Source organism: Rhea americana, unplaced genomic scaffold, assembly GCF_003343005.1.
Source record: "Rhea americana isolate MKP2758 unplaced genomic scaffold, rheAme1 scaffold_190, whole genome shotgun sequence".
In the NCBI taxonomy this organism is placed as follows: Eukaryota; Metazoa; Chordata; class Aves; order Rheiformes; family Rheidae; genus Rhea; species Rhea americana.
In genome coordinates, this window is record NW_028186039.1 from 989,213 (window position 1) to 1,011,878 (window position 22,666).

At 38.8% G+C, this 22,666-nt stretch overlaps 1 protein-coding gene across 4 annotated transcripts in view; it reads right to left on the reverse strand.

Annotated features, from left to right (window-relative positions):
- The window catches only part of RALGAPB (Ral GTPase activating protein non-catalytic subunit beta), a 69,610-nt gene that overhangs the window by 26,162 nt on the left and 20,782 nt on the right, over positions 1-22,666 (reverse strand). For 3 of the 4 annotated variants that reach the window (XM_085302630.1, XM_085302634.1, XM_085302632.1), the window contains 10 exons: positions 19,838-19,986; positions 19,511-19,727; positions 11,111-11,312; positions 9,479-9,646; positions 8,250-8,364; positions 7,778-7,925; positions 5,605-5,669; positions 5,283-5,415; positions 3,090-3,223; positions 492-674 (listed from right to left, as the gene is read on the reverse strand). In XM_085302630.1, the coding sequence (XP_085158756.1) occupies positions 492-674; positions 3,090-3,223; positions 5,283-5,415; positions 5,605-5,669; positions 7,778-7,925; positions 8,250-8,364; positions 9,479-9,646; positions 11,111-11,312; positions 19,511-19,727; positions 19,838-19,986 (1,514 nt within the window). The remainder of the gene's footprint in view (positions 1-491; positions 675-3,089; positions 3,224-5,282; positions 5,416-5,604; positions 5,670-7,777; positions 7,926-8,249; positions 8,365-9,478; positions 9,647-11,110; positions 11,313-19,510; positions 19,728-19,837; positions 19,987-22,666) is intronic. The other variant, XM_085302631.1, reaches the window with a different exon arrangement.

The window sequence follows — 22,666 nt, forward strand, 5'->3', positions numbered from 1 at the left end:
CCTGTTCTTTTCAAACTTCCCAAGAAAATTTTATCCTGGATGGAGCTGAACCTTGTTCAGTTTCTTCTTGGTGAAGTAACAAACTGCGTATCAAAAAAATAGGGCCACTGTTAAGTCTACACGACCTGCTTTAGTCAGGTAAGACCTGAGAAATGAGAAAACAAAAGGCCTCTACTCAGGTTCATCTACAGCAGGTATACCATTCCTTTCAATATTCTTTTCAATTTCATTTTTTCTCCATTACAATTTTTCTTCTCATTTTCTTTCTTTTTTTTTAATAAGCACAAAAGATTACTGTAAAGCCAAAAATATTCTAATTGAAACAAGAGCCGAAACCAAAATTGAAAACTATTTTACAAAGAAACCAGGTTTTAAACTAGCACCCTTTTGAAAACTACAAAAATAATGATTTTTTGAAGGACCAAGAACAGTCGGGCACGAATGGCGCGGCCTTTCGGAGCGCTCCGAACACGTGCGCCAGAGATTCTTACCTTCTCGTCGAGCATATCGGGATGCTCGGTGAGCCAGACGCAGAGGCACTGGAAAGCCGCCACTATCATGGAGTGGAGGTCACGTGAGTGGAGGGGGGCTGGCCGGCTGCACTGGTACACTATATAACTGCACACCGAACTTATGGCTCTCTTTCGATCAGACGAATCGACAGCCACCTTCACCTGGGTAAAGCAAGCAGGACAACCATCAGGTGAGAACTCCTACAGGAAATCTTTCAGAGAAGAAACACGTTTCTAAAGCATTTCTAAAGGCCACTTTAAGAAACAAGAATAAACAGTTGAGCTCTTTTGCGATTACAGTGTAAAGATATGGCTAAAATTTAACAGTGACAGCTACTGAAACTCAAAAGCTAAAAGGAAAGAACTGCTACAATAAAAGATGCCACCGAATTGCATGGCAAGGTTTCTAAGAGCAAGGGCAGTACTGGCATGGTGTGATATGTACCTAACTGCAAAATGAATTAATTCCTATTTGAAACTTTTATTTTCAGAAATGCCTCTCCTTCAGCTAGAGCAACCCACTCATCTCCACTTGGCCCCGCTGAGAACCCCCTCGCTACAAGTCTCCCTTCCATAGCGTCGTGTTCTGCCTGCATATTTTTCCGTTAGGTGTTATTTTGTCAGGACAGTAACTTCTGTCAGTACAAAAGAGTGGAAGAAAGAGTCTTCAGACAAGATCTTTTAAGTAGTTTGGCCAAAAAAAAAAAAAAAAAAAAAAAAAACATCAGCCTCTCTCCAGCTCAGCAGGGCATGCAGACAGCTTAGCTGAAGAACTGCTTTGCTCTTTTCTTCCCAGCTTCTGAACTGACACAGGAACGGTCAATTAAACCTTTATTTTTCTGCTCCATGCCCTGTAAAGCCTCATCCAACGCTGAAGGGCAGCCCTCAGTATCAAGGGCAGGCAGTCAGAGGCTCTTGCCCTTGATGATGCCAGCACCGGTCAGCTATACCCAACAGGGAGGGAAGGACAACATTTTGGAGCCCCAGGATGAAGGCAGCATTCCCTTTCAAAGGAAAGTATCTATGGCCCCCCAAAAAAACAGTAAAATAAAGCAACCCTCCAGAAATAGCTTAGGAAAAGTAGGTTGGTGACCCAGTACTCCTGTGGGAAACAGGATTTTTGAATTTACTAAATCCCAGGAATGACCTGGTGTTGTAAAGACACAGCACAGGGCAGCCCCTAACCTAAAGGGGGCTTTGAAAATTGTAGTATCCAAAGGTCCCCAGCAGAATCAGATCTCTACTCTGTAGCTATACAGTAAGAGATGATCCCTTTTCCTATTTTGTTTGCTACTTAAGAGGAAAGGGGACTATCCCAGAGATCCCAAAGGAAGAATTATTTCAGGCATATGATAATTATACAAAAATTACAATGTTTAGTGTTACCTTTGGTAGGCATTTGAAAAGACAGGATCTTTTCGCATTGCCATCTCTCATTGCAAACTAAGAAAAAAAAATTAAGCTATCCTGGCTCAAAAGTTGCAGCATAAAATTTTCCCCTGCAAGCTGTGGGAAACCCTGATTTTGTACTGGGCTCTGTAAGATCCAATAATCGTATTTTGACTCGTACTACAGAGTGCCCTGCTCACTGCTGACTCCATGCTTTTTCTTTTCTCTCTCTCTCTCTTTTTTTTTTTTTTTTAAAAAAAGAAAAGGCACCTGAGGCACAGATGCTAAGAGGTCTAAAGAGTCCCCAAGGGCATATGGCAGGAAACGCTGAATTCTCGTGCCAATTCATCATGGCTGCTGTAAACACACTAGAATACAGCTAGAACAAGAGCCCACAAGCAGGAAAGGGCATTTTACTTTTCACCAAAACCCAGCAGGTATAACATTTACAAAAAGGGCAATTAAGTTGTTTGCTGCCCTGGAACGTTTCCAGTCTGTGAACCAACAGCAGCAGAAAATCTGGTCTGTATTACACACTGAGCAGACTGCCTGACTAGCTCACCAAGAAAACCATGATATGTGGTTCACAGTGGAGTCAAAAGACTGTAATGGTCCAAGCTCAGGCACTGCCCACTGGAAACTTAACGGTATGTTTTCCCCTCTCCAAGTAGGCAACCCAATATGCCAAATGCATCCCCTATAGCATTAAGAAATAAAATAAATGAGTAAATAAATAAAGATTCAATGTGCATGGGAATCTGAGAAAGATTAGGATCAGTCTAGCTCAACAAAACCAGCCTCAGCTCCTTATTCCAAACCACGGTGGCTTGGTGCCGAGGTTTTTATTTATTTATTAAAAAGACCTGCCTTATCTGGGTGTTGCTGGAGTCAGACAAGCCAACAGAGCCACTTTTATCTGAGCAAGCCACCCTATACTTCACTTCATAGTCAATAGGCATTTACAGGGCACCCATCACCTGAGCTATTTAATATCTACATTAGAAAGAGATGAAGTGCTCCTAACAAAAGGCCTAGGGTTTTTGTTTGTTTTTCGTTTTCTTCTGTGTCCAAATAGAATATTTGCTGACAACCTCGAGGCAGATATCTGTTTGGTGGCGTGACTCACCTACCCTGGACTGTAATTACCCTTTGAAAAAAGGCCAGAGCACACAAAACTTCTCCTCTCACCTTTGCCAATCCAGACAGAAGCTCTAACGCAGCTAGTGAGATACTCATGTCCTGCCTCCACTGTGAGTTGAGTCTTTGGGTTACCAGGTGAATACTGCGAATCAGTAGTCCAGCCGCTGTATCTGTATTAAGAGCTAGGATATAACCCCAATACCAAATACCACAGGGAGGGAAAATAACTAAGTATTAGTAACAATAAGCAAAGCACAGGCACAAGCCAAAGCAACCACAAAAAGCACATAAAATTACACACATTCTGGAAGCTAGAAATCTGGTCACTTTTTGCACAGGCTAATTCTCTGATATGCAATACCACCATATTATACACCTACATTCAGACTGGCTTATTATCTCAAAATGATTTTTTTTAAACGATGAAAAACATTTCGCTGGATTTGCTATTTGTACTTGGTTGAATTATTACTCTAAAAGACATTTTAGTCATAGCACTGCTGCATTTCAGCAACAGAACTAACTTAATGTTTTGCTATTGTACTTAAATTTCTGTAACAACTTGCAATCCCAGAAGAATTTAAGTATTAGCAATGTATGAATGGAGCATACATAACTTCAAATAGCTATGTCAGAAGGTACCCATAATTCTTCATAAATACTAGGTATAGAAAGAATATTAGGTATATAAATGTAGGTACAGAAAGAATCAATCCTGGAGAAAAAGATACAATTATTTCTCAACATCTAATTTTTTTGCACCTCTAAAGTTCAAAATTAAAAATAGAAAACACTTTTTTTAGTATCTATGGTTCTTAGTTTCAAAATATTTGGAACTTTATACTCAAAGACTGGAAGTAGACAAATTAACCAGTTTTAGAGACAAACTGCTGAATGACCCCCTAATTATAAAATCAACTATTAGTACTAAGCGTTGTCCTTGTTAAAACTGAAATCATCATATTTAACACCGAGGAGCAAAGGATTATGCTAGCAGCAGATTCAAATGTCAGCTAGAGTTAACCAGTAAAAACAGATTATCTTATTTTTCAATTTTCTCTTCAAGCATCCAGCAGAAATGTAGAAATTGCTTTCATAAATTTCTTATACCCTTACCTTGTGTGAATAGGAAATTAAAAAAAAAAAGTCCAGTAAAATGAATCAACATCTCACTAGTACATGATCAGTGTGTTACAAAATTAAACCTTCAAGTTATATCACAGTTTTTTTAAAGAGTCAATAACTCAAATATATAAAAGATCATTTTGAACATTAAAAATKGGTATTTTACATCTAGAGATATGCCAAAAGCATTGCCTATGATAACTCAAATGAATTAAACACGCAAGTCAAATGGTGTGCTGAAAACCAGCATTTTAACTTTTTCAAACAAATAAATCTTGCAGGGACAGCACTAACATTTATATGAATTCCTAGAATATAYTAAATCTTTCCTGCTGATCTCTTTCATTCCATTACTTCGAAAGCTAAAGGGAAAAATCCATTTTTGGTTGGCAAGAACTGAATTTTCAAACTATACCTACAATACAACAAACAGTGGTATGTTCTGCATTAAGCAGGTACTTAATACTAATTAAATGACTGGAGATCAAAGAAGCAAGTAAGATTCCAGGATCTCCAAATTTAGCCAGCTTACCACACAGATTTAGTAAAACATAGATTTTATTATAAGGGTTCAAAAACGCACAGTACAGAACATGGCAAACTACAGTTAATAAAAAACATTCTCACACTATAGCAAGTGACAAACGCAAACATTCTGCTTTTCTATTAAGAAAAGAAAAAAACCCAGGAATTTCCCCAAGTGCTTTCTGAAGATAGTTTAAGAAAAGGTGCTACAAAAGTCAGGTAAGCATCTGGAAGGCTACCAAAATAAATGAAGCAATCAGTTTACACTTGCTGTAGGCTTATCTCAGTATCATTCACAAAAATTAAACATCTTGAAAACATGATAAAGTCAAACAATTTGCTAATGCCTCCTTTTTCATAAGCTTTTAAGTTCTTCTTTAAAAACATTAACAGTCCCTTAGTAGGATTAAAAACTAACCAACTAAAGGGCACAAGTGAGTACAACTCAGTAACAACCCAGGAAACACCACCTGGGTTTCAAAACACCTGTGTACACTGACATTTTAGCCAAAACCTACACAGGAAGGGGAGAAAATCAACACATCAACCTGGGATATAATGACAGGTTCTCAGAAACAGGCAGTTCCTTACCATAATCCCTTAAAAGGGCTTGTGCTGGTCTCTCACTATCTGGAGTTGTTGGCTCTGTACTGCCTCCGCTCGCAGTACTGATGCCGCTGTTGGTACGACTGTGGCTTTTAAAGAGGTCATTTTCGCCACCATTCTGCAAGTTGAAAGTCACTTTTAAGTGATGACAAGATTTTCCAAGTAGCGCTCACAGATACAGTGGAAAAATAAGATCAAACCTAGAGCAAACAACTGCACATCTTACAGCAGCAGATAAAATGAATAACACAGTTTCTTTCTGAAACAGTAAAAACTTTATAACCCCCCTCCCCCCAAAAAATCTTACCGTTTCCATCTGACAGCCGATGGCTTCTAACAGTGCTGAATCTTGAACAATATTTAACATTGCACCTGAAGAATCAGATACAAAAAGACAACTGCTTAAAAATGACAGTAGAAAATTCATTGCTAAAAGTTACAAAGAAAGAATGTTTCTGTTGGATAGTTAAGACAGTTCTGCATCCTCTGACACCAACTCAAGGATTTACACAGTCCCGGCCTGGGCACAAGGAGTTTGCCAAAATAAAAAAGTCATTACATTCAAATTTAGCCAAAATGCACAACTTTAATTTCCTAAATCACAAGGCTGGCACATAACATGAGGTGGGACATGTTGAAGTTTTCTTTACCAAGAAGGGATACCTGGCCTCATGCTTCCTATTATTACCCAAAATACTATATTGAAAAAGCTAAAATTCCATGCACAGGACTAACCAACCACACCGCACTGAAATTAGTCAGCAGGTAAATAGAAATACTCGCCTTGAGAAAGATGACTACATACAAGGATAAGATGCTAGGTTAAATTAAACTTGCCGCTGCATTCTGGTACCCTGGGTTAACAAGCATGACTAGTCTGTACATGCGGGGCACCATGATCCCCAGGAGACAAGGCAAGAAGCAGCAAGGACACAAATCAGACTGGTACTACGAAGCACTCAATGCAGCCACTGGGTGGCATTAAAAATTTATTTCTGCAGTGATGAACCTTCACGAAACCACCAGTTGCTATATGAAGACAAACAGAGCAGCCTGTAAAACGCTTAGTGAGGGGCTGGCAACAAACATTCGTTTCGCTGAGAAGMTGGTGGCAGGAGTAAGGGGAGTCTAGCCACCTTGGAGATTCACGAATCACCTTCAAGCCAAACAGGCAGGACATAACATCACATATGGAAAGCTGAGCTTAGCAGTATGAGTGCAGCAGCACATGGGGTACGTGACATGGCAGAAAAGCCACGTCATGCTAAAACTCATCCTAGGCGGATGAGGTCAAAGCATCTTTCTCCTTGGGTGCAACCACCAACTCACACCATAGGAGCACAGGAACGCCTGGATATTGTTTAAAAGACAGGTTCAGACAGTTTAAGGTGGTGCAACCCACCAACACTCCGTGGGTCTCGCTTAGGGGAGCTCTGTGAAACAGCAAACATCCTCCTCTCTGCACCACAACTGGCTGTAAATCTTTCTTCGAAATTATCCTCCCCTGGTCTTCTAGCAGTAAAGGAACTGTTCCAGCCACTGAAAGGAAGCTTTCAAAAGACTTTACAAACTGGATTTCTTTACCTCCACTTCACTGGTCATGGCCCTTTTCTCCCTCTCTTAATAATCAGATAGGCTCTCTGCCTTCCAGAAGGCCTCCTGACTGCAACTTTGTTTTCCTTTTGAACGGTCAAAAGGGTAAAGGTATTGCAATTATTTTGGAGGAAAATGTAATCTTAATATGTGGAAAAATGTACTTCTAAATAGAGGAAAACAGAAAAAAAAATGGTAGGTGAAGCAACTGAATGTTTTACTTGTCTGAAAATACACCCAACTTAACAGATAATGCAAGCTCAAGTCTTCTGCTTCTATCTTCTGAGTATTTAGATGTTAATGCATCTTCTGTCTCAAGGAACAGCTTCTTGCCAAAGTACTATCCATCTCCAGATTTTATCCCAAGGCTTTTGTCTGACAGCTTACACAGTGCTACGCAAATATCATCTGTATTCCACCAGTGCTGGAGCAATGGTTACCAAACTTGTTGCCTTTTATCTAAGCTCACTCATGCTAAAAACTGAAGTGTTCCCTGTAAGTCTTTAGTCAAGAATTTTTCCCAATATTAAAAAACATTTCTGTTTTTCCATTCTTAGTTATCACTTACTTTTCCTGCTAGAATGTGCTTCATGTCTAGCTCTACTTTTCAAGTTTTATTCCTCATTTGTAAAAAGAGGAGAGAATCATTTGTAAAAAGAGGAGAGAAATATTACTTTAACAAAAATGTGAGGCTTTTTAAAGCTTTTTCCACAGTGTGAAGGAGATTATACAAAAGGTTTTGCACAGAAGACGACCTGCTGGAATTTCATCTCCTTATTCTTGCAAAGCAACATATAACCAATTGCCCACATTGTTCAACTCTTACATTTAAGATTAGTTAAGACACACTTCCGTGAAACAATTAATGAAAAGAAAGTTGAAATAACCTAGTATCATTTGAGTGTTGTTGGGATCTGTTTCAGTTTGCAAAGCTCCTATGAGTATATTCACTAGCCTCAGCTTCAAGGAAAGGAAGGTTACTGGCTTGTCATACGTTGAGCTGTCATCATTGCTGAATTTTCCTTCCAGGACAACCTGAAGGAAAAATACATTTATTTTAGTATCAGTTAAGAGATCAATTTCAGACTCACATTAAGYGCTCCAGCGTGGAGTTTCTTTCTTCAATTTAAGAAATTTGACTTCAAAAGCACACAAATATGCTTTGCTTTTTTCTGACACTTTAAGGTATCCCACCCACTGCTTCCAGGTAGCAGACAAAGATCAGTCCTGTCCCTGCCTACTCAGTGATGGTGAGGATTAATCACGGGGTGAGGGGACACCACCGCTTAGTAACGTAGCCACTTAGAAAAAAKTTAACGCTTATAAATGAACTCTCACAGAAGATAAACTCATTATTACCTCAGACTTTACGGTTCCAAAATGATGAGGGAGAGGCAACAAAGACAGCAAGATATTAATAGAAGCTCTTCTTAACTCTGTGGGGTTTACATAGATTTTAAACTTTGAGAGTTCTCTGCAAATCAAAGCATCATAAAGTTAATCAACTTTTTTACAGGAATTTGGAACCAAACAATTCAGTGCAAATTAAATACAGGAACCCAGTGGTCTTAAATAATTTACAGTCTACAATGTAGGTATTTGTTTCTAGATTTCTGAACTTCATTTTGTAACAGCAGCAGAACAATAATTAACATTGGTTACGGATGAGGAACCATCATCTGCTAAGGGTTTTGAACTGGAGATAAAAGCAATAAGCTGATRAAATTATTATTCATACACTACATCTTCGAAGCAGGAAGCTTCAGTCACAAGCCGTTACCCACTTGTTACTGCTCATAATCATCTCAATATTACCAGAGATCCACGCAATTTGCTCATGTGCATATTACATAAAACACAAATTGCTTAGCAAATAGATTAWTTTTTTTCAGTAGTCTAGTAAATCCTTCCACTTATAAGACCTATCCAAAATAAACAGCGACTCAACTTTAAACCCAGAATACAGATACTAGTTCATGAAGAACACAAAAATAAACAGTGTCAACAGATACAATATACGGTGCAAAAGGCACACACTATCAAGCGCCTTAAATTATTTAGCAAAATATCCAGAAGTTTCTAAAATTCTAATGGTAGAGTTATATATTCTAGTGCAAAAAACTACCGTAACTTAAAACATTGTCTAAATTCTCTATTTGACGTCTTTTAATGACGTGTAAAATTACTCTCTTCATGAATTCACAGCAGCAACAGATGCTAATGAACATCCAGTAAAATTTTACTTAAAAATAAGTAGGCCTTAAATCTATTTAAGTTAAATCATTCCTTTTACCTATTCTTGCAGATGATACTTTTTAGCAATGAATGTATAGATAACAAGTTTTCTTTCTTTTCTTTTTTAAAAAAGTATTATTACTGCTTTTAAAGATAATTACATTAAATCAAATGAAAATTAGAGCTTATGAAATGCTGCTATTAGCATTATCAAAGGGCATTACTGATACTACACAGTATATGGCAAACTGGACCCAAGCCCTCCAGTGAAAACTATTCAGGAATGACAGCGACCCCAGATGATAAATACCTCCCCACACTATGATGATATCTCCAGGGAAATGGCATTTTACCTGTCAGGTAAAATAGTTTCAAGAGCCGAAATGAAATAAGGAACCACGACATCAATCCCCTTCAGGTCACAGCAGAACAAAGGAGGGGAGTTTAGAATAACACTGGCAAGAACAGGGTGGCACACGAAATCTGCTATCTGCAAACCCTGAATTAAAAGCATGTAAAATCTGACAAAGAAAGATAAGATTAAATTACTTGCACATAAAAATCATCACCCTCCCACATGATTAAAGAATGCGCAGCAACTATTCGATCTTTTCCATATAAAGCAGAGCAGGTTTCAAAAGCAGAGCTAAGAAAAGCTTATGGGAGCATCCCCCTAAGTTATTTTAAGGCAGGTAAACACATCCACCTAGCTTTTAAGAAAAATAAGTCCTATTTATTTCATGCAAAAACCCAGTGCGGCACAGATGTGTTGAAACACCTGACTTATTGCAAGAATGCACCRGGAGCTGTTGCAAATACAGCCTAGATGTCCACCAGCAGCGCTTGGAAGGTACTCCCTCTTCTCCCCCATRTAAGGATGTAAATGAGACCCTGACTTTAATCCCCCAGTGCAGAAGAAAAAATAGTGTGAAATCTTTCAAGAGAAAAAAAAATCCTCTGATCAGAGACTCCAATATTTGGAAAATTAGACCAAACTTTTATCTATCACAACTACGTCAAATGACAACACAAGGTGATGGGGGCTGGCAGGGGAATAATATCAAACAACCTAAGGACAAAAAAAATGTTTTTTGTTTGTTTTTGTTTTTTTGAACCACCTTATAATTTATTTGACTACTGTCCTAAAACAGATATGAACTTGTATTAGTATTCCTTAAAATGAACTACAACCTCCTTTATAATTTTGAGAAAGCKTTACAAAAAAACATAGAAAATCACTGGCTAGGTCAGAGAAACAGAGACGATACACACAATACAGCAACATGCATGAACTAAACCAGTAGATGATTCTGATCTTTCAGTAGTTTAGAGGAAATCTATGACCAAAGCAGGTGAACAATTCAGAGCCACGATTTTGAAATTCAACTCTCCGCCTCTGAGATTTGCTATTGCACTACAACATAGTGATTTTTGGTAAAAGAGAATAAAAATATGAAAAAAAAAAAGAAAACACTGATAGGCAGAATTGCCTAACTTAAAACAAAACTGACTGTTTTAAATACTGGAGCRTTAAACCCACTGGGTTTCTACATCTAAATCACATTTCATTGTACTGTTGTGTTTGATAATGTAAGACCTTTTATGGTCTATAAAGCTTAAGTATTCTTATGTCTGCCCATTCTATTCTTTTTCCTTTTTAACAAAATTCAAGGAAAAAAAAGAAAAAAAAAGAGGCCAACAAAGTGATTATAAAGACAGTATGTGTCCTTCGGCTGGGTGGCAATTTATGGGACTTCCCTTCTACTGGAACTTAAAAGAAAACGCACTGAAAACAGAGATCAGAGAAATTAGAAAGGAAATCAAGACTTAATTTAGATGGGGAACTCTACCTACAGCATTTTAAGGCTAACCAGGCTTTCAAGGTTGGCAACACAGGATTCAGCCCATAACTGCAAGCCAGTCACTGCAAATTCATCCGCCCCATAGAATTACACCAAGAAAGCAACTGGAAGATAGGTTAGTACCGGGATAGGTAAGCTGGCAATATTTCCTCCCCAGTCTTCTTGCTACAAAATATCCTACAGAGTGTCCCGCATGCCTCTGCCCTTCCCGCTTCATAGTTGTCTGGGAATTCACTTGCATCAAACATAGGGTTGGAAGCCATTGTGTCTGTGGACATTTGTGATCCTTTTCGGCGAAACTCCACACTAGCTTGAGTGGCTATAGCTGGGAAGAGAAAAAACAGCGTTTCACTGTATTTGTTAGCACATAAAATAGGCTCATGGGATCCTGGACACAAAGATCAAGTCAAATTTAGTAGTTATGAAGCTGTTAGTTCACTGTATTTGAGTCAGTGTCTCTGATTATTTGAGGGGTAACTAACTTTTCCTCCTCATAAGGATGGCAACACCTGACTTTCAAATTCTAAAGCAAATTCCAACTTTATGGCGCAAAGAGCACACTTATATCCAATATTATCTTCCTACCGAGTCTGGAAGCCAAAAGATCTTCCTCATCTAGTTCTCTTCTTTAAATAAATAAAACAAAGAATAAACTTTCCTTGGTTATATACCCCTTAAAATACCCCAAAACTTTTAGATCATACTCCTGTCACCTCCAAGGGCTTAATTACAAAACTGGCCAACTAATTACTTTCTGGTGATCTGAACACCAAGTTGTTTTCATCCAACTTTGCTGTGTAAACAGAAAACTCCTAAAGAAAAACAAAAGCCCAAAACTCTAAGGACTTATATCAGAAAGAGAAATTTGCGGAAAACCACTCTTCTGATTTGGTCCTTCTCTCCTTCACAGGTTTCCTGCAACTACCCAAGAAATTTTAGAAGTTAGATAGTCCAGGTGACAGCTACCGGGAAGGTAGGCACTCTCCTAGTCGCTAACATATATTCCACAGTACATGCCTCAAAAAGCCTCAGGAGAGCCCACTATATCTAAATTGGACTTGGTTTTCCCTAGATTTGAGCTCTCTTCCTGTAGAATGGTTCTGTAAATAATCCAAGCTAATTGAAGTCATGTATTTTTAAAATCTCTAACTGCCTTTCCTGCATTAGTATGAGGAACATAGCATGCAAGAGGCTCCTCATTTTGCTAGCTTCATCATCTCTCCACAAACAACAACCAAGAAAGGTATTGTTTTTTTCCCTTGGGCAATGAGAGAGCAATTTCACTCTTGGRTTACCAACAGCAGAAAGAGCATGTTCCTTATTTAGCTAAGGCTTCACATGCCAATATCAACTTTCAGAAAATTTACAAGCTAAAAACCAGAACAGAGAATATGTGCTCCTAACCAAAGTCAACATATTTCTGCCAGAACCAGAAAACTTGTTCTGTATCTCAAAAACCTAGAATATTAGATTCACAATCACAGTCATGCAAAGGCCCATTAACATCTGGATAGTTGCAATACTTGTTAATTTTATTGGTAAGTACTTTTAGAAACTTCCCAAAGAAAAGTCTCTACTATTAATTTTTGTGTTTAAACTCCTGGTGTAACCTACTGGTACTTTATCAATTTCAGGCCATAAGTAGTAAATCAGCACAAATCTTTATGCGTCTTCCCATGAGCCATTTTTTGTCCTAAATAAGCTATCCAGCAATTTACTATAGTTGGAAAAAAACACTACATGCACAATGCATACAAATCAAACACTAGGTCTGTAAAATAAGCTTTAAGTAAAAAAAACATGGTTAGTGCAAAGTCCTGAAATTCATGACATGATCACAGACTAAAGTACAGAAAAGATGGGACTGATTCAGGCAGATTAATTTGCTTTTGCCAACAATCCTCCCCATTCAAAGAACACACACAAAAAAATCACTTGTCTTTTTTTTTTTCAAGTAAAAGTGCAAAAGCTACAAGAGACAATGAGAATGAATTTACAAATAAAATATGGGGTTATGGAAAAAGAAAAGCATGACCGCAATTAAGGAAAAGCTACTGGTTCCTACTTACAAGATTTATAAGAAAGAAGAATTTGGATAAAAGATGCTGCAAGATAATAGAAATAAAATGGAAACAAATCAAAGGACAGCAGTAGTTATAAAATACTTTAAAGATGGTGAAATTGTAATATAAGTTAAGAAGCTTTTAGCTTTTTTAAAAAATAGATTAAAAGCTTTATGATACAGCAAGCTCGTTAAACACATAGGAAATTGGCATTAAGGTCCAAAATTATGGCTTTGAAAATACCATGCAAAACAATGAACAAAGAAAGTTACAAAATACTAATAAGATTCAAATCTGTTCATATCAATGTACATCAGTTCTTTAAATGAATGTTATTAACCCTTCCCAGCTCAAGTACATTTCCCTACATTATACTGTATATGAAGTATATGCTAGGCTATAATACGGCTTGTATGACTTGGGGGTAGGCTCCTAAGGGGAAGATTACTTACCTACAATCTTCTCCCAACAATATTCCTGCTTCCACAGCCATAAGTTGCCAACAGTATTGCAGCTCCATCCTTGATTAGCAAAGTGGCTAATAACCCTTAACACACCCCAGGACAGATGAGCATGCCTACCCTAACCTCCAGCTCAGACAAGAATCTTCCAAAGCAGAAATGAAAGGCAGAATACTACTAGAAAGGTCAACATTTCAAAAACAATTTCAAGCGAAAGGAAAGATGAAAGACCCCAGTAGCCAGCTACCTAAAGAGAAAACTACCTACTTTGTAAGAATTGTTTCTTTGAATGTGCTGGGTCAGATCAAGACCCATGAGCAAGCCTCTCTGCAATACTCAATACTTCCCTAATCAATGTTTCTTATGGTTGGTTCCTATATCCTCAGAAATATCCTTTGGGACAACATCTTAGGGACAGAGAAGGGCTAAAAAAGATGAGCAAAACTATACTCTAGAATTCCCTTGCTGACCAACAGTACCTGAGTAATCCCAACAACCACCTTAGGTAAAATTCCCACACAAGCGCTTTAAAATAAACAGTGGTCAAACTTGTGGCTTACTTCTTTAGGTATGAAGATTAAGAACAAGCACAACAGATTGCTGGATTCATTTCCTGAAATGTTGGCCCAAGGGATTAATGAGTTTGTCCCAATTCTTAGAACTTCTTGAAGAACAAGTAGTAGCAGCATATACTGAGCGGTCAATTGATACACATCATGCCAGGGAAGCTAAGCTCAAATACACACAAACACACCATAATTAGGAATAACTGTCGTAATTAGGAATGACTTCTTAATGTCTTCATAATGCATTTCTTACGAAGAACTTCTCTCAAGGCAGCAACCATGGGGAACTGCTTATACTACACTTGGCTGAATGAATATCATATACTGGACATCAGAATAATGAAACAACTATTTCTCCAAAGGGGAAGCTTCCTGCAGCCATCTACTTCTAAAGACCACAGCAGAAAAATCTAATTCCTTTCAAAACCAACTATCCAGTTTTAGAACAGATCATTTCTCCTCTCTCATCATGATACAGAACAATGTTCAATAGCTGCCTGCTATAAAGCATCTCCATCAAGGTCTCAGTGTAGAAACTAAAACCCTAATCTAGGATGCACAAAGCACAAGAGCTTGGTACCAGCTTTAGTACTGAAGATGGTAAGATCACTGCTTCACATCAGAATCTAAGTAACGATACAAGATTATCTTGAAGGACAGGGCTCAAAAAGAAAACAGGAAGAAAGTGCTCCAGATGGTGAAAAGGATGAACATTCACTGTACACAAATTACCCCCAGGTAATCTCATGCAGGAGAAAAATGATTCTGTAGTCTCTCTCTTCTTAAAGAGTAACAGATAAAAAACATAACTGAAGCAACTGAAAATACTGCAGACTATCCTGAATTGTGCAAGGGCTACTACAATAAGTTCTCCCAAGGAGACAATAAACTTGAACAACAGAGGGGTAGTAACTATAGTTACAAAATAGTTGAGACTGGAAAGACTTCCAGAGATCATCTAGTCCAAGCTCCCTGCAAGGAAAACTGCAGCAGGTTGCTGTCCAGTCAGGTTTTGAGTATCTTCAGAGAGATCCAGTGCTTGACCACCCTTCACTGTGAAAAAGTTTTTTTCCTTATGTTTAAATGGAATTTCTTGTATTTCAAATTGTACTCCTACTGCTTTGATTCTTCAACAACATGGAAATCAAAAAGCATCATTATGTTGATAAGAACCTTGCAAGTTGCCACGATAAAGTCATTTGTCACTCAACCTCAAAAGTCTCACTTCAGCGAGGAAATACATGTATTAGCTGGCTTCACAGGGAGAAAAGCCATGCCATGTTGAAGAGGCAGGGGGCTTAGAAAATCAGCTCATAACCCTTTTAAGGCACACCTTTTTTAACTGAGAAAGTGTCAGGTGAGAATATTTTTCCTCGTACCTTAACAAGGTTACCCTTCCCTGCATCCAGGTATTTTTCATCTCAGAACCTATAAGAAGTTGCATGTTTTCTCCTCCCCAACAGGCACATTATTCTTACTCTTCTTGACTTCAGTTTTGCAGGCAAAAGTGTTAGACATATTCACAGCTGAGACATAAGGCTCCAGAACAAGGGGAGAAGTAAGGGTACATAGTTACTCATTCACATCAACTTTCACCAACTGCTGTTTGCTCCATAATGCACAAAAGGACCTACTGCAAGGGAGGAAGGATGAGACTTTACTCAGTTTGAATTAGCAGGGTTCTTTTAAAAGAATGGAACTGAATTCTGAAGCAGAACACAGGACTACATCTCATCCCATGTGGTCATTTGTTACAAGATCTCATTTAGCTCACAAGTATCAGTCTAGACGTAATGTCTGTGTGTTGAAATGTGCCATGCAACAGGAAGAGCAATAAGGAAAACAATTTAGAAAAAAAGTGTTCCAGGGCAGGAGATCTCTCCCTACAGGACCAGGCAGAATCCTGAATCAAGGTATTTCACCTCTTTCTCTTATACTACAAAGTAGTCTTCAGTCCTCCCATCTGCAGGCAATGACAAGCAGAGAAACTGTATCAGAGAGCTAAGAGAGGAGGAATGCAGTCTCAGACTGAAAAGAAAAACAGTATGTGCCTGGACCAGCAGAAGACAATATTACATACCAAATCTGATCATAAATGCAGACACTTACAAATTATAGAATTTTATCTGAAGCATTCATTTAAAAATAGATTAATAGCACTTCCTAAGGCTAATGCAAAAGGCTATCAATAGCAGTGCCAAACATGGCAAGAATATCCAGCTAGTATCAAAAGCATGTACTGTATCAGACTACTGAAGATAAGAGATGGACTGCTATATACAGGCATAACCAGTCTACAGCCATAAAGAAGTTACACAATGAGCAGAAGATTCCTTTATGCCCTCTTTCCTATGAGCATGGATTCCAGCAACTCGAGATCCCTTCTCTGCTGCCGTCTTTCCTCAAAGCATGCCTACATTGGGTAGCCTGAGCAAAGGCAGGTGGATGGGCTCAACCTGCAGATCCAATTACATTACCAACGTGCCCGGCTTAAATGACAGGGAGAGATGAGAGGACACAGCCCTCATTTGGTCCACCTCAGTCCAGCATGATCCCTCTTGCCTTACCCAGTTCAAGGAGGGAAAGACTTTACCTGAAAGCATCAAGCTCCACAGAGTGCCAGAACAGAAACTCTTCAATTTGGACATAATCCCAGTTTTAAAAGATGCTAATGCTTCAAGTCAGCAGAAACTACAGTAGCCTAACACTTTAGAAGTCTTGTAACATTTCTCCCACTTCAGATAGAGGCTTAGTAGATGACCTTGAGACCTGCAGGACAGTCAGGCAATCAGATTTTAGTACCTCTCTACAAAGATAGTTTTGGCAGTATGGGTCCATCTTCTGTATGTCCAGTTTGCTCTCATTCTGACAGCCTGTCACAACGTTTTTGTGACCAGTACTTTAAATAGTGGTAACAGGTACTCATGACATCCTGGAAGCGCAGGAGCAGGCTAGAAATCAGGCTGATTTCCCGACTTTTGGAGCAGGATGTGTCTTTCAGAGGACAGTATACTGAGCACAGAATTTTTACTAACCTCAGGCTCCAGGCAGGTCAAATGCAAACGCCTGAAGGTAACAAAAGCAAAAGATTAATTCARCCTGTTTTGTAAGGCTAAAGATGCAAATTGTATCAAATAAAGAAAGGAACCAAGGCAAGTGAGTTAAGGGAGATCTACTGGAGAACTAGACAAAGGAAGTGTTTTTTGCAAGAGTACCATTCTCTCCCCTGAGCTGATTTCAAAGGCACCAAGACTAGCACAAAGTCTGCAAAAGGACCCAGAACTAGATGCTTTTCAAAAGCGTTTGCTATGGATCTAATTCCTTTTCTGATGGAGGAGATACTACATGCAGTTCTCACCCTAAGAAGTCCTAAATTGGGCAAGCACTAACTGAGGAGACAAAGGCATGTCTTCTCTGGGTTACAAAATGCAAGACTCTCAGCTGCTGGGGGCTTATATCAAGAGAAGAACGCAAGAGGATACTTATTCCAGAGTACAGTCACAGCAATCTCCTTGAGACACAGAGCAATATACTAGGCATTACTCTTTAATGATGTGCAGTAACTGGAACCAAGTGAGTGCCACAAGTGAGAACCAAGTGAGTTCAGAGGGATTTTACTGGCACAAAGCTTAAATTCCATCTCTCAAATTGCTAGTAAAACTGGACAGAACACAACTGGTTTTCTGGGTCTCCATCACTGTAACTCTTCCAGGAGACTATTTGCTGCTACTAAATGGCAGAATGTGTGACATGTTAGTACTGGTCTTGTTATGGATGGCTCTGGAGAGCACAGAGGGGGAACAGAATTGAGCGTTTTTTACTCATTCTGTCATGAGTGGAAAAGGACAAGGGATAAATATTTGCTGCAAAACTCTAGGTATCTTCCTATTTCAATTAAATCAAACAAATGTTCATAGTTTCTAGGAAGAGGAGAACTGAAGTAATAGTTGGTAAATCCTTCTGTAAGGATAGAAATAAGACAATTTTCTGGCTGCTGCTAGAAGATGCAGGACATTGCTTAGGCTATCGAAAGGCCTCAGAACTCCTTAAAACAAGTCAATCATTTCGGTTTTGAATGACTGAATACTTCCATTGCTATCACAATATCTGTGTTTACAGCAGAAATTTTGTTTCATAAGCAAGTAATATAGCTTATAAACTAAGAAGTCATAACATGTTTCTAAAAAAGGTCAACATCTCATCCGATGTCCTTTTCAGGTTGAACACTATCTTAAAACTGCTCAAGATACAGCTTAAATCAAAATTCAAGCCAACACAGATCCATCTGAAAAGTAGTTACACTTAAATACAAAAATGTATTACCTGAATATACAACTGAATATACCCTCAAATTATTTTTTGCTCCTTCGAAACTCAACTATTTATTTCTCCATTCACACATCACAGATCTTTTCCAGAGGGACTTGAACTTCCTATCACAGAAATCTGTGACTGGCCACTTCCAAAAACTACACGCTGCATATCTAAGGTTACCTTTAACGGACCCCAACTTCCAAACTCACAGTTTCCATGCAGGGGGAGAACTGGATTTGTGACGCAACGAACAACGAAGCTAGTTAGTTTAACTACTGCTATCAAATCCTACCTATAAACCCAACTTCCTGCAACAGGCCTCCTCTTCCTTTATTTTTCTTAGGCCAGTGAGCTTTTGACATAGATTTCTTGGCAAATTTTCATGGACATCTGACAGACTAAATAAAGAACAGGGTGGGGAGAAAGAGGATTGGTAATGTTTACTCTTTTCTGAATACTTATCACCAAAGGAAGGAGAGTGCTAAGAAGCCTCTGAGCAGAGAGCGCTACCTCTGCTATCGTGTCTCAAAACATCTAAGCTCTAAAGCAAAGCAAACCATAGGAGATGAAATAAACCCAGCAGTTTCGGACTGAAGACAACCTGGATCAAGCCATGCATGGAAACATGCAGCAGCCATCACTGGAAGGCAGCAACTTTACTAGAGATTTTAAGGATTTCTGCTTTTACATCATTCTACAAGATCAAGGGGAAGTGCCACTTCATGCAGTATCTGGGACTGATGTTAAAATTTTTGAACATTAAAGAGCCTTTATAAAAAGTTGCTATTACTCAAAGAGATATTTTAAACTTGGAAATTAACTCCTTCACCACGTTATTTTCTTCGCTTGATGTTTTCTCTGCTAGCATAATTGAGACTGCTATGTTTGTTAGAACAACAGAGTATTTAATAGCAAAAAGTGATTTTTTAATTTTGAAGTTTTGAAGTCCCAAACACCTTCTTGGCTAGGATCAGGTGCTGGCTCAGCTGGGAGGGGTTAACCACAATATAGGACTTTATTAGATGGGTTTTTTTGATTATGCATATGTTAATCTTGCAGGTAGGAAATGTCAGTAAAACAAGGAAAAATATTTACAGATATCTGTTCAGCAATATTTACCAGTCATGCTGCTGTCTCTATTTACTCCATTATGAAGTTTACAGTGAACAAATGCTGCATCAAATAACCATGATCCAAATAGGTTCAAGATGCTGTTAACCTTTGGCCTGCGTGGAGCTGGTAGTGGCCGTGGCTCAGAACTTGTCTGGTTCGGGCTAGAGAGTGGAGAAGTAGAGGAGGGCTGGTGCTGCACTTTCGAAGTATGTGCAGTAGTTACCTATTTGAACAGAAGAACAAGTTAGATACTAGAAGCAAGGAAAGCTACATTCTCTAATCAAAAAACCATCAAAAGCGCCAAGCACTTCAAAACAGAGCATGAAATCTTACAGTGCTGGTTTTCATTGTTGCTTTATTCACAGTCACGGCCCGATGCCTTCGATTATGGGGTGGAGTTGTGTTGATAGCAGTGTTCTGGGGCATGCTCAGCCTGTTTACCGGTGTGGGGGGTGCACTATCTGACCGGGGTCGTGAAATGCCTGTAGATTAAGAAATAAAACAAACTTAAAGCAAGACTTCCATAAGCTCATACACAGCAACAGAGTTATATTTGGGCCTTCTGTAAATAGATAAGCTCTTTCACCTCTCCCCAGTCGCCAAAAGAGCACTATTACGGAAAACATCTTTCCACTTTTATTATTAAAAGGAAACCCAACTGTTTTCTGACATTTGCGCAAGCTGAATCAGATCACTGAATCGTCCAGTACAAAAGTCACTACAAGGGATGGCGTAAGAAAGCAGAGCAAGCCATAATTTTACGGCAGCAGCAACACATTAGATCAGTTGTCATCTTCTGAAACTGAACCTCAGGGAAACACTTGTGATGTACGAAAAGCTGCTCTTCCTAGTCACTGAATCAGAAGCAATCTATCCCAATTCTATCCCATTTTAATGAACATCAGCATTCTCACCACACTAGTAAACTAAATGGGAAATCGTAGTGTGCTTGAAGATCAATCTGATTCAGATTTTTAGATTCTGCTTATCAAAGTATCCAAGTACTCTCCACAGCACATGATGAAAGAGCTAACTCATGGTAAACTGTTTGTCTTATACCCCCCCCACCAGAGTATAGTGCGCGCCATGAAATGCATTGCTTCCGTTAAATATTTTTGAGTATGTTGTAATAATTCGCCAAACACACACATTATGTAAGTACGTATCAGAGAAGGCAAAATAAAATAAAAAAAAAAACACGTGCTATGGCACTTGATGTAAAAGGCAATGAGATTTGCATCAGCCTCCTGTTGCTGAAGGAGCCTACATCGCAATTCTAAAGTCTGTCCGAGAACATCCTCTCGTGCACGCATACAGCTTGAACGCAGTTTCACCAAGAGCTCTCCTGTGCTGAGTGCATCATCATAGCCTGCAGTCTTCATCTTTGAACTCCAGATGGGTTCTCAAATACTCTGGGTCCAAACTACACTAGATCTTGAGAAGTCTGAGGTCTCTGGTTCAATGTCCTATCGAAAGCTCATGTAGAAAGCAACAGTCCCAATGTGCTTACAGTTGAGTCTGTGCTGACAAGGCGCACACGGCAGCACTGTGCATCTCACTGGTGCAGAAGACCTCGGTTCCAGATATAGCTACATATGCTCCTCACCACTATCATCTAGACAACAAGCTGTGTACATGAGTAAGTGAGGACAGGTCACCACTACTCAAGTGCGAACGGAAACTACAGAAAGGACTATTTACAAACATCAGTACTAAAAATATCAAAAAAGAATCACAGCCTATTTCTAAGGTACAAGAGGAACTGACCATAAACAGACATCCCAGGAGAGGTACAAGCACTGTGCAAAGCGAACAGCCTGATTTTTCCTCTGCCTCCACTGCAAGGCATGCTCCTCACAAGCCTTCCATTATAAACCACTTTCTCCATTGACAGTAAGTGCTAATTACCAACGACACTTTCACAGAGACTTGGATATAGTATGCTTCTCCTCAGTACATACTGTATTTAACAGCTTTTTAAAACTCAACTTACTCGGCCAGTAAAGGATTCCCCACAGGAACACCCTATAGTAATCTTCAGTTAGACATTTTATCTTGTTCCAGTGCAGCACATTTTCYACCTGCGACAATAGGATTTGGCAGAGTTTGACAGAGCAAGTCAAGGAGATCTTTCTAATGAAGTCAGGCCATACATTGCTCAGGTTTATTTTGAGATTACTTTTAATACCTGACTCATCTGGCTCTTAGGTCACTTTGGAGGTAAGAATGAGCAGTCATGCTCTGTACATTGCAAAATACAGACTCAAGTTTCAGTCAACCCACAACTAATGACTACAAGGAGCTTTTAAGAGAGRAAAAAAAACGAACACAGAAGATCTTTCCAGGTGACTGACCTAAGGAAGGAGATACAGATTGCTATTACTCCTTCTGCCATTTTGTTGGAGGGAAAAAGTATTCCAGCACTTARAACTGCTGTGGTCTACGCTTTGACACATTAGACCAAAGGATCAAGAGTACAGTTAGGAATATAAGAAATCCTCAAGGAAGAACACAGACACTTCCCCTTTTTTCAAAAACCAAACACCTTTCATTCACGCCACTATGGAAGCTTCTATTCTACATTTTAGCCTGCATTCAATTAAATTAGATAATATTGGTTTTAATTAAATTAAGAGGAGGCTTGCATTATGACTGTGGTTTTGTACAGTCAGTCCCAAAGGGACACAGCTTTTCCCTGGAAGGCACTCCAGACCGAGGAGACCAGGAATCTGAGAAGGAAGCATCTCTGTAATCTTCAGTCACTTCTTCCTCTCATACACGTGTAAGAGCTTATCCCTTTTTAAGAAACTCACATTTTAGTCTTAATATTGCCTTTGTTAGTATTACTATTTTTATGTTCTTAGTAGTTTAATTAAAAACAGAGGTCAGTTAGAACCTGAACCTAAAYAGAGGGATATGCAGTTGCTACTGCATAAAATGAAGCAAACACAATATAATATGCTGCGTATCTATCTGTGATGGAGGGGATGCTTCAATGATTTGTTCACAAAAAAGTTTTCCATTTTAGCCCCTTCAAGTAAAATAACTTTCAAGTCACTAAGACTAMCATACCACCTTCCTTTCACAAACCACACGGTTATTTATCAGACACACTTCAGAATGCTTTAAAATTTCACATCTGGTAGTAGTAAAGAATAATCA